The 12304-nt window shown below is 39.2% G+C and overlaps 1 protein-coding gene across 2 annotated transcripts; it reads right to left on the bottom strand.

Annotated features, from left to right (window-relative positions):
- Positions 1 to 1447: 1447 nt before the first annotated feature.
- Positions 1448 to 11317, bottom strand: CCSAP (centriole, cilia and spindle associated protein). 2 transcript variants are annotated; one of them, XM_074262383.1, is made up of 4 exons: positions 11150 to 11317; positions 9860 to 10355; positions 4061 to 4338; positions 1448 to 1683 (listed from the first exon to the last, which is right to left on the bottom strand). In XM_074262383.1, exons 2-4 carry the CDS (start codon positions 10206 to 10208, stop codon positions 1507 to 1509), a joined length of 804 nt encoding a protein of 267 aa, XP_074118484.1. In that variant the 5' UTR covers positions 10209 to 10355; positions 11150 to 11317; the 3' UTR covers positions 1448 to 1506. The 2 variants fall into 2 exon arrangements, with proteins under 2 accessions (XP_074118484.1, XP_074118485.1); XM_074262384.1 differs by lacking the exon at positions 11150 to 11317 and having other exon boundaries at positions 9860 to 10428.
- Between the last annotated feature and the right edge of the window lie 987 nt (positions 11318 to 12304).

Below are 12304 nucleotides of genomic sequence, written 5' to 3'. Positions count from 1 at the left end.
AAAGGTCAAAAATCACAGTTAAATAAAAAGGCTATTACTATTTAAGAAATCAGTTTTCAAAGCTTAACATATTTATAACTAAACAAGTAGAATATACTTAAAATCCAGATGAGGAGAGGGTAAAAGTAGTATGAAGAGTGGATATATACAGTATAATTCTTTCCACAAACTAAAAATAAAAATTTGGGAATGTAAAAGTACCTGTTATAATAACATATAATTTTTGTTCCAATGTTTGCTAGAGTTATATGCAAGATTTCCCTTTTCCTCTTAAAGATCTTTAGAATAAAGATTCCACAACTAGGTCCCCCCATCCCTAAATAATGGAGAAAAAAAAAGTCATATTCAGACTCAGCTGGAAACCATGTTAAGGACATTTTGGAGCCCAAAAGAAAGATAATTGCCCCTGAATTCTTACACAAATCAGGGAAACATTCACTCATTCCCTGAGACTATATCCTGCCATAATAATATCAAATATGGAATGCCAGTGAATTAGGAAGTCTGATGAACACTGCATAAAGCCAAGCTTTGTTTTGTAAATTAATCGGGGAAAGAAAGCAATGACAAGTGAAAATGAGGCCATTCCACTAGTGTCTGCCATTCCTGCTAAGTACTAGAACCTCAATACTTATAAATTTATTCTATGTTTTGAGTACAAATTCTAAAATTTACTGCTCTGAAGCTCATTTAATCTTAAAAACCAACTGGTATAATGCAAAGTGACAAAATACATAATTAATAGGACCAGCAAGTCTAAGTCACTTGGAATGTACTCTGAGAGGAAAAGTCCCACATTAGAAAACTTGTGACAGTCTTTGATTCAAAAGAAACTTCAGTCTTACCCTAAAAATATTTATTGCATGGATCTCTCTCAATTGGAATGTTTTTGGATTATTAAATAGAAGTCCCCAGACCAGCCAGGAGAAAAAGTAAAATTCAACCCTAGAAAAATTGTAAATGTTACTGTCCACATGAAATTGATTTTATAGAAATGGGGTAAATTTAACTATTACCAGAATTCATTCCCAAATTGGTAGGGATTAGAAGAACAGCTATAAGAAATGACTTCTCTTTTACTATTCTTCCACTTGGTAAAATTTCACATGATTGACAAGAAGCTTGAGTTAGGTACAAAATGGAACCATCTTTCTATAGGGTTTGCTAATTTCAAGAGACAAAAATGGGGCTGCATCTATGATTATGAAATACCGATTATTAAGCATCTTATAAAACTTGTCACTTAAAAGTCATTTGGTGTCATTTTTTCCAAAGATTAAGATGCTTCAAAAATTCAAGAATACCAAAGACTTAGGGAATTATCATCATGAATAATTTCCAATGTCTATTGCTTCAGCTGCCCCTACTACAGAGGTAGGTTACCAGAATATATTTAAAAAGCACTCTTTTGGGAACTCCCTAAACAAACCCTTATATAACCATTTGGTTTCCTAAACCAATGTCCTGTTGTTTTTAATGAGGTTATCTAAGCACATTTTTCTTTCATCAAGCTCTTGCTGAGTAGCATCTCATGTACTCTGTCATCCATGGATTATCTGCAGAGGAAGGCTTGATCCTTCTGGGTTTCTGCACATCTGCAGAAGAGGCTCTCTGCCTCAGAGTGACCAGTTTCCTTTTTTCCACTTGTCTTCTATTCTTGGCTCGTAATGCTGACTCATGAATCTGTGAAGGTTTTAAAAAAATTAAGTATCATAAATCAAATTGTCTTGGCATTGACAAGGTACTATTTTAGTCAAGACTTTTTTTTCTTGAATCCAGCCTGCTGATTCAAATAAGGATTTAAATGTGTTAACAAATGGAAGGAGAGATATCATAAGATAGTGGACAGTTGCCAAGAATACCCCATACTAAGGAAATCACAGGTCTAAAACCAAATAAAAAATAGTTAATGAATTAATAAAAAATTTGGAGACATTAAAAAAAAAAAAAAGGTTGCTTCAGGGTCACAAATATCTGGATAACCTCTTATATATATTGACTATATAACATTAGACAAGTCATTTAACCTTGTAACACTACAGAAAATTCTCAAGATTAAATTGAAAGTAGGTGCCTACCTGCTTCTCTCATTGATAGTTCCCTATATTCATAAAATTTTAGGTCCACTCCAAAAAACAAAACCAAAAGAATTTTTACTTTTACACGTCCAAGTTTGTAGAGATACAACTAACAACATGACTTTGGTGAACTTATGATAGAATTACTATGCTTTTATTGGAAATGCTTTTCTAAAATAACCTAAAAATTATTTTCCACTTTCTGGTGAGATATGAGATCAGATACTTGCATTACCACAAGTCTTAAAGCAAAATTTCCTGCTATTCAAAGTGGGTTCAAATAACCTACAAACAAAATCTGACACTTTGGATGGATTACATTCAGAACTCTGCCTACTCCTCTTTCCAAGTCAATTTATATTTATTTTAGACGCATTGTAAGCTGACCAACAAAATAATTATTTCATAGACTATAAAACATAAGTCCAATAAATTAGCTAGAAATGTCAAAATACTAATTAAAATCTTATTTTACCAAATTATTTACCAAAAGGTCCAAATATTGCTTTTAAAACAATAGTTTATAGTTTGAAAGCATTTTGTTAAGCCAAGACTCTTATTGCTAATGAAATTTGACCTGAATTAAGAATTTGCTTTTCATGCTAAAAAGAAAAAAAAAATTATGAACTTTGTTCTGAGCTATTTACAATAATATTGTTTCCCAGAAAACTACTTAGGAACCTCGACATTCAAAAATCAATCCTCGTTGGTCCACTCACATGGTAAATAAGGTACTAAAGTATAAGGGGATAATGAATTTACTCAGAAATGTCTAAAAGGAAATGTGATTATGGCATGGAGAAATCAAATTAAGTACATGATATAATGGATAAGGAAAAGAATAAATGGGTATGCTAATACTAGACATTTGGGCAAAAACTAAAAAGCATTCTATATGAGTTTAAGTAACTACTGATATAAGATTTATAAAAATATAGTAATAGTTATGATTTTGACACATACAAAATAACTAGCTTAGCAAAGCTGAAGAAGAGAATATCCTAGGAGGTTCTGTTCCCAGTGTCTACAATAACAATTGCGGTTTTGTAAGAAACAAAGTATAAAAACACATACATACACAAAAGAGATAAAGGAAATCTAGCATTTTTTGGTGACACTAAAGACGGCTTCACAGCATGCTTTTCCTACTTGTAACTGAATCCTTAGAAAGTCTAGCTCTCACACCATACTCTAATAAGGAGCTCTTGGAACCAACAAAGGTCTCTCTATTTTTGTATACAGACTTGTGGACTGACCCTGGACTATCCACATTCAGCAAGGAAAATAAAATCAAAGCAGAGAATCTCACTGTCTCTGTTCTGGAGTCAACATTGCTCTTATCTACTCATTCCAATTTGCTTGTCCCTTCTTGCTTTATGCTACTGCAAATTCTAATTAGGTCTTACCATCTGGAATCTATTATCTGTTTGGTTTCTTTGTTTTTCTGCACCCCAAAAAGTCTCCTCTTTCCTGGATTTATGCTATTGCTATATCCTTTTCCTATGCTAATTACATAGGGAAAGGAAAAGAAATAATGTCTGGTAGAGCAGAAAGAAAATGGACTCAAAATTAGGAGTCCTGGCAGTGCTAACTATAGGGCAAGTCATCTTTTCTCTCAGGAGTCTTAGTTTCCTCGCCTCTCAAAAGTGGGAAAAATAATTCTCATTCTGCCTAACTCCAAAGTTGTTGCGAAAAAACTACAAACTTTAAAGCACTGTATAAAACTGAATTATTAAATTATTAACTGACCTTGACTGTGAATCTTTTCTGTATAGACCTTACACACACACACACACACACACACCCTTTGGAACCCTGGACATTGCTGACCCATTTTGTCCAACTGCATCCCAAAAGCAGAAGTATTAATAAGGAAATGTCCCAGCATGCTGGATGGAAAATAGTGCTATATGGTATAAATGTCAACCTCATATCTCTTTCAGATGAGGTGGAAAGTGAGCTCAACACCCAAGGGAACTTACCTGTTGTGCCGAAGCAGAAGCACATACATTATGTGTTTTTTGGCTCCCAGTATCTGTCTGTTTTTCTCCCCAGCCATAAAGAGCAAATGGATGTTTGATTTCTTTTGTTTTACTGGGTCTTTGAGGACTTTTAGCTGGTTTCTTATCTGCTTTAGCAAGCAAGGCACGTTGTTGAGGATGCTCAGTAGTATCCAGTAACTTATCTTTCACTTCTCTCTGTTGTTCTTTTGCTTCCCTCTGCTGTTTATTTTTTTCTTGTATATCTTTCCCAGGTGTTTCTTTAAAAAAAGGAAAAGAAAAAAAAAACCTATCACAATTAGGGATCTAGAGAAAAGGGAAAATAGCTAACATTTGTATAGTTATGTGCCACTTTACAAATTTTATGTCATGTTATTTTTTGGTTTATTTGTTTTACAATTACAGAAACTGAGGTAAATAAGTTAAGTGACTTGTGAAAGATTTTACAGATAAGTATCTGAGGCTGGCTTTGAATTTAGGTCTTCCTAAACTCCAGACCCAGCACTCTATTCACTGTGCCAAGTGTATATGTGTGTGTTATGTTGTGTGTATCTATACTTTCACTAATGAAAAAAACCAGACTATTGATTTTACAAATAACTATTAGAGTTTACTGTAGCTAGATTCACACCACCTCTTAGAAAAAGAAATTTAGTAATACAAAATGAAGTGAGACCAAAAGAATCATGATTACAATGCCATTATAAAGAAAAGTAACTTTGAAAAATTTTACAACTCTAATTGATACATGACAAACCACAATTCTAGAGGACTGAAGACAAAAGCACAGTATCATCTCCTGACATACAGATGACAGAGACTCAAAATACAGAATATTGAGACTTGTATTTTTAGACAAGGCCAATGATAGGATAAATTTTACTTGACCAAACATATTTATTATAATGATTTTAGTTTTCTTTTTGTTGTTCCTTCTTAGAGGAAAAGAAAATGTAAGAGAGAAAAGAAATGTATGTTAATTGGGAAAAGAAATACAACATTTAGAATCTAAAAAAAATTTAACACAAGCTTATTTCATTTTTAAAAGAAATGAGGAATGCACTAAAGAAGAATAAGAATAGTATGTTCAAATAATCTAAGTTGGATGTGTTATAAACTGTCTAAATAAAATTCAGGGAACTGGCAAGAATGAATGCTGAAGGAGAGTCAGACTTCCCAAGGCTGAAAATGAAATCAACTAAAACAAACATTTATTTATTATGCATCATCCACTTATACCAGAAGATTTAGGAGATACATAGAAAAAACAAGAGTCTCTCTGTCTTCATGGAACTCACAATCAAACAGGGAATTAGGTTACAGCACATACACAGATCACTAAAATATCAAATGGCACATAAAGTACATGGAGAGGTAAAAAACCAAATTTGAGTTTCAAGGAGGGGAAGAAATCAAGGATCAGGAAAGAGTATATGTTCTGGATCTTAAAAGGAGGATAGGATTTCAACCAACATAGATAATAGGGAGGATGATTTAGGGAATACACAAGCCAAAGCAGAATGATGGATGGAACAAGCCTAGTTTGTCTGGAGCATACATCTATTAGGGGTAAATAATCTGAAAGAACAGACAAGTAGAATAATATATACCACAATCATGGAGAACACCTTGCCAGGCTATGGATTTAAGGCAATGAGAGTTTTAAGCAGAGGGGACATAATCAAATCTATGCAAAAGATGAAGCTGGAATTTATGTGAAGAACGAATTAGAAATGAAAGAAAATTGAGACATTTCACCTGTTGAAAGACTACAGAGAACTGAAGATGGTTTAAATTAAGGTTGCAGCAGTGAAAATGGATGAGAAAGATATGGTAGAATTAGAAGTATGATTAGGTGAAAAGAAAAAAAAAAACAAAACATGTTTCTAACATGGAAGACTGGCTAAATAGCGGCACTCAAAATAAAAATAAGAGAAATCTCAGTCCAGTACATAACAATCATAACCCCTATTTAGATAGATACCACTTGCAATGTACAAAAGCACTTAATAATTACTCCTGTGCAATAGTAGATGATACATTACAGATGAGAAAGCTGGTACTTAGAAAAAGGTTTTGGCAAATTTCCCATGGTCACACATCAGAGCTAGAATTAATACCCAGGTTTCTGACTCCACTTGAGTCCAGTGCTTTTTTCTTTGAAGTAGCCCACTTCTCCTCCCTTTGCAAATACAAACAAAACAAAATACAACCAGGGAGGAATTGCTTCATGTTCAATATTGATATTGCTCAAGAAGAAGCATGTCCTATCTTAGTGCCTTATTTTAGAGAAACTTTCATATCTATCTTAAAATATTAAAAACAAAATAATTTGCAGTTTCAGTCCTCCCCCTGAAAGATTACTGAATGAAATTTACCTAGCTTTGTTAGCTCTTTAGTTTTACAATTGTTCAAATCATAATAATGGATGCATTTCCATGGTTACTTACCTCAGCTAACCAGCTGTGAATTCCCAAAATAAAGAAACCAGGTTGGAAGTTTATCCTGTTATATAAATGCTAGTAAGCTACACAACAGAGCATTTTCCAATAGATGATTATGAGGGATTGAGTCCATGGTCTATCCAATTGAGTATTCAGTCTCTAACAGTGGTATAAAGGAACACTTTATAGACATCATTCCCACTGCAATCACCATAGTTGAGTCCTTAAGCTCTTCTCACCTAGACTCCTGGAATAGTATCCTAACTGGTCTTCCTTCCTAGAGTCCATCCTCCATGTGTGCCTGGGTAATCTTCCTAATGCACCACTCTGAACTTCTTACTCCCCTACTTAAATACCTTCAGTGACTCCTCCTCATGCCTACCATATTTGGTATTAATACCATATTTGGTTTAAACTACTGATGCTGGTAATTCAAAGTCCTCCACAATATGACTCAAACCTACCTCAGTGCAAGCTGCTCTCAAATTTGACTACTCTCCATCTCTCACCTTCACCATTTTTTATCTTTGAAAACAAGACCTTCATCTCCATCTCTGGACTTTGGTGGTTGTTTTGTTTTGTTTTTTAATCTTTTCCTTCAAGGCCAATGACAAAGACATGTACCCTTTCCAATTAGAGTTAATAAAGAGATATGAGTCTATCTAACCTTGGTAAATTCGTGCTGACCAAGGTTAGACTGTGAATATATGTGAAGTCCCACTCAGATTTAATAAATGTGGTGTTAAAGCCTCCACCTGCCTCATTACATGTCATTCACTACCTGCTGCTTTTTTTCTTCCTTCTAAAGCCATTTTGTAGTTGATAAGTTGTATGTTTTAAAAGTTTTGTCACCTTTACAGTTTATTAGATTGTGTTAACACTGCTTACAGACTTTTAAGTCTTAACAGTATAGCTTAAATGCTATGCCTCTTAATTTTTGGGGTGACCTTTAAACTTCAAAAAGTCACCTATGCAACTACTATTACTGCTGCTGTTGTTGCAGCGAGTACCCAGATGGGGTTAAATTACAATCTAAACCTGAGGAGCCACCAAATCCATAAAGAAGGTTGGGACCCAGCTGGAAGGAGGAGACTGGGAGGAAATTGGATGGTAATGAGTGAAGAGTAGATGTGGTTGTGTTGCAAACAAAGCCCATGACTATCTGTTGCAGAGAGGGTGAGATAAAAATCATCTTTGACTCTCTTGCTCTAGGCAGATGACACACCCCTAGGTTTTCAAGCCGTCTCCTACTAGGGAGACTAGGCTAATACAGTTATTACACATAAAATGATGGTCTAAAGAATTTAACTGACTTGCCCAAAGTCACCAAGTTAGCATAATTTGGAATAAAAACTAGGTATCATGATATTTAGACTAATGTTCTTTGTATTACATCAAGAACTGCCTTATATTAAATATAATTTTGCAAAATTACCTATAACTTAAATTCAGATTTCCCAAATGTGTTCCTCAAGATCAAAGGTGATTTTAAGCTAATCTTTTTTTTTAATTCTTTTAGATTATTAGCAATGAAAACAAATAAAGTTAATTCAAAATAAATGGCATTTAATTTGGCATGTGACAAACTTCCAGCTCTCTGCCCCAAGAATATGAGAGGGGACAAGGTATTGACCTTAAGGAGTTTAAAAATCTGGTTGAGCTCTAGGTAGAAGCCAAAGAATGTGGGTTTAAATGCAAGGAGTTCTATTTTTTAACACAAGCTATCTCTAACTGTGACTTTGGACAAGTCACTTATATTTTTTTAGATATGAATAGTCTCAGCTGTAATTATGTAGAAAATTATGTAGAGAAAAATACAAAAAGAAAATAACCCAATGCAAGAATGATGTAGTTCAAACTATTAATAAATAGGACAAGATGAAGTAGAGAAGCCTTTCTTCCTCTCTTCAATTAACCCTAAAATAAGCAAATGGGGTGAAAATGTCATTTAGTATCTCCTCCCAACAACATTGGTGAAGTGAGCAAATTACAAAGGAGTAAAAAGGGAGAAGAGAGGAAGAGAAAAAGGAAGAAAGAAACAAAAAGATCACTATAAATAAAAATTTTGAGCTAACCTCCCTATTTCTGTGCATTGTACACCTCCATCCAGGTAAGCAACCTTACTTTTTACTCCCCCTCCAGCCTTAAACCTAATAAATTACAATTTTTTTCTCCACAACATTTCTCCTGACCCTTCTCCATCCACCATTGCTATCCAGATTATTTCAATATCCTCCTAACAAGATCTCCCTAACCTCCAGACCATCCCCTCCCTCTCTCCAAGGTGCTAAGTTATTGCTAAAGCATAGGCCACTCTCCTACTCAGCAAGTTTCAGTGACTACTCTTTACCTTTAGAGTAAAGAACAATTTTTGATCAGCACTTAAATCTTCACACAAAATGATAAATGCCGATCTATTGGGGAGGACTAAATAAATCCGTGGTTTATCTTAATGCGAGGAAATATTCCAGGGCTTAAGAAACACAAATATGAAGAATTCAGAAGCATGGGAAAACATTGAGCCAATGAAAAACAAAGAAAGCAAAACCAGAAAAAAAAAATCACAATAACTATAAAAACTTTAGTGTACAGAATAACAAAAATAAACTAAATTCTGCGTGATTTTATGAACAGGCTTGAGCTGAAGAAATGAGGCATCTCATCTTTCAACCCCACCCTCCCTCCCTTTGAAGAGATGGAGATTTATGGATGTGGAACACTGTACATAGTTATATTTAGTGCTGTGTTGTTTTGTTCCTTCCTCCACCCCCACCTCGCCTCGCACCCTTTTATTGTATATTCTTTGCTACTGGGTGAGTAGGGGAAGAAGAAAGGACGTATTTGGAAAGGAGGCGATATAGAAAATAGGAGATAAAATAATTTTTTTTTTTTTTTTGATAATCAGGCTTCAACCATTAACACAGACCGAGGAACAAAACGCCTGTTCTAAACAAATTTGTTATTGTTCTTTAGGACGTAAGAGTAGAAGAGTTTAAAGGAGGTAACCAAGCAACAGCCAAATTAATAAGATGCCAATGCAAAGCAGCCTTACTAGGGCAGCAAGAGGGGAGGAGGGCTGATCTATTTTGCTCTAGAAGAATGCATTGTACTTAACAGCAGTGTGAGGCGGGGACTTGCCGGGGGCGGGGGAAGGTAGGTCCAGCGTACAGGGGGTGACTGAGTATGGGGGGGGGGGGTCACAGTAAAGGGTGGAAGAGTCCCCCTCTCACCCTGCAGACCCGACCTCGGACAGCAACTTGCTAACCAGAGCGTCCCCAACCAACCTTCCAGGACAAGGGCTGGCCCGCAAATCCGGCGCGAGCCAACGTCCGCTTACCTGAGAGGCTGGCAGCGTCCTCGTCCTCAGAGGCCTCGGACCCCTTATCCTCCACTCCCGACTCCGCTCCCTCTCTTAGGGACTTGGGTGGGGACGGAGGTGGAGACAAGGCCGAAGCTCCAGGGGGGCACAGGGGCGAGGAGGCCCCGCCACCCCCGGAAGACGAAGAATCGTCCGAGTTGGTAGAAGGTCCCCAGCCGTCCCATAACCAGGGGTTGTGCGTCTGCTCCAGCAGCCGCCGGCTCAGGCGATAGTGCAGCAGCTCCCGGTAGCACGAGCCCCACGTGTCCCACTGGGGGTCTTTGTAGCGCTTCATATATTCGCTCTTCACCTTGCTCCGGGAATGCATGGTCCTGGCCCGACCCAAGCCGGCGGGGCGGGGCAGGGCAGGCCGGCCCCGGACCGCGGCCTTCCTTTTTCCTTTTCCGCCTCCTTCCTCTTCGTCAGGTTTATTCCGAGGTGAACTCTCAGCGGCTGCTGCTTCCTAGCCCTCCACCTGCGACGCACCCCCGCCCCAGGACCAAAGATGAAGCTCCAAGCTCCAGTCACTATTGGGCACAAATCAGCCCCTCCCCCAAGTCAACTCGCCACCATCTCCCGCCGCTACATTTAAAAGTGCGGGACCCCGCCCCCGAGAGGCGGGGACCGGGGCTGGACTGGGCCGGGGCCCGGGCCTGGGGGAGGAGGACATGGCGGAGTAGGCCGGGGGAGGAGCCTCGGAGTGGAAGGAGAGGGAAGAAAAGACGTTCGCCACCAGGACTGTAGCTGGCTGCTCGGGCCTCCTTTGACCCGGGTGAAGGAGGAGCTGGGGAGGATGGAGGCACGGAAGCAGGGGAAAGGAAGGGAATTGCGCTGGCAAAGGACATGTCTACGGAAGGGGAGGAAAAGGTCAGGGTATCGGTAAGGAGGAGGAAGCCAGGAAAGGGGAAAGGGGGAGGAGGAGAGACTGGCTGTCACTTGGGAAAGGCACAATCTACGGGGAACAAGAAGCTGGAGGGAAGATCCGAGGGGTGATGCCCCTGGGGAGGATGACAAACCCGGGGGAGGGGGGAGAAGAGATGGAGGAAATGGGCGGAGGGAACTGGGAGGCGGTGACATCTCTGGGAGACAGGTGTCCGGCAGGATTCCGAGGGAATCTGGCCGAGAGACCTGATGGGGTCTTGGACATAAGGAGCATTCCATAGAGTGGAGGATGTGGGGCAGGGTTATTTGGGTGAGGGTGGGGGATGGGATGGGGGGGTTGAAGGTTTTGCTGTTTTGGGGGGTTTTTGAGGGGAGGGTGCATTTTACCTTCTCCACCCGAACCTTCCTGGATCTTCTCCCTTCCTGCGACTCGAGCTTAGCCCCTTAGGCCAAAAGCAGAGCGAAGTGGATGGTACCAGCGGCGGATGCCCGCAGCAGCCAGTCCTCCAAACCTTTCCACCATAGCAAGATGTCACCGACAAATGGAGCGGCGGCAGATGTTCTCGAAGCAGATTAGAAGCGAAAGCGCCGCCTAAATCCCTCCCGGAACAAACGCCTCCCTCCACACGTTTCCCCCAACCTCCTCCAACCCCCCCACCCTTGCGGTCCTCCTTGGGGGTGGCAGTGAATCCATAGCTGGTTTGCACAGGAAAGATGGAGAGGAGGATATTTATCGTATTCCAGGGAGCCCCAGCCCTAAACCACAAATCTCTTCTTCCAGGGCATCCCCTAAAGAGTTTCCAGCTCTCCCCATACCCTTGCTAGAAGCCCTTCCCTTAATCACTTAGGTGACGCTGGCTGAGTGAACAACAAGAGGGCCTCATTCCCTGAGCTCCCATGCAGGTACTCAGAAGCACCTTTTCTGTGGTCCTCGTTTGTGAGGTAACCTCCGAAACTGGGACCAATCGGGTGCACTACAGCTGCTACTCCACTTTCCTCGATTCACCATAGTCTAGGGACAGAGAATAAGCCTGAAAGTGAACATTTCTCCGTCCCAGTCTTGGCTCTGCCACTTAACCTGTTGTGGGAACTTGAGCAAGTCACTGAATTTTCTTAGCAGTAAGATAAGTAACAGGCACCTCCCAGGAGATGGAAAAGACCTTAGAACTCACCCAGTCATTGTATTAGATCAGATTTAATCCAGTTCCCTCATTTTACAGATTCAGGAAATTTGTGTTCTGGCCCATAATGTCACCATTAATGTGACACTGTTTAATGTGATTAAAATAGGTTTCTTCTAGTTTAAATCAACACTGATTGGAGATCCATTCTAGAACTCAGATATTTCTTCTCTATTACCATTCATAGCACCTGTTCCAAATTGAACCTGCTCTCTCCAAAGTTACTCTTAATTGATGAATCTAATGAACTTTTCTCAACTCTCATCTTTCTTGTTTCCTGTGACAGTCAACTACTCCTTTCTCTCTAGGATTTCCATACCATACTGACATCTTCTAGTCCTCTTCCTTCCTCCCTGACCAC

The sequence above is a fragment of the Sminthopsis crassicaudata genome, chromosome 4 (assembly GCF_048593235.1).
Source record: "Sminthopsis crassicaudata isolate SCR6 chromosome 4, ASM4859323v1, whole genome shotgun sequence".
Lineage (NCBI taxonomy): Eukaryota > Metazoa > Chordata > Mammalia > Dasyuromorphia > Dasyuridae > Sminthopsis > Sminthopsis crassicaudata.
This window is presented reverse-complemented; position numbering and strand designations above follow the sequence as displayed.

Excerpts from the sequence above, each read along its gene's own strand:
- CCSAP (XM_074262383.1), bottom strand. The coding sequence starts at position 10,208 with ATGCATTCCCGGAGCAAGGTGAAGAGCGAATATATGAAGCGCTACAAA. Across the intron at positions 4,339-9,859 it reads GGACGCTGCCAGCCTCTCAG|AAACACCTGGGAAAGATATA; the intron begins GTAAGCGGACGT and ends CTTTTTTTAAAG. Across the intron at positions 1,684-4,060 it reads CTTCTGCTTCGGCACAACAG|ATTCATGAGTCAGCATTACG; the intron begins GTAAGTTCCCTT and ends AAACCTTCACAG.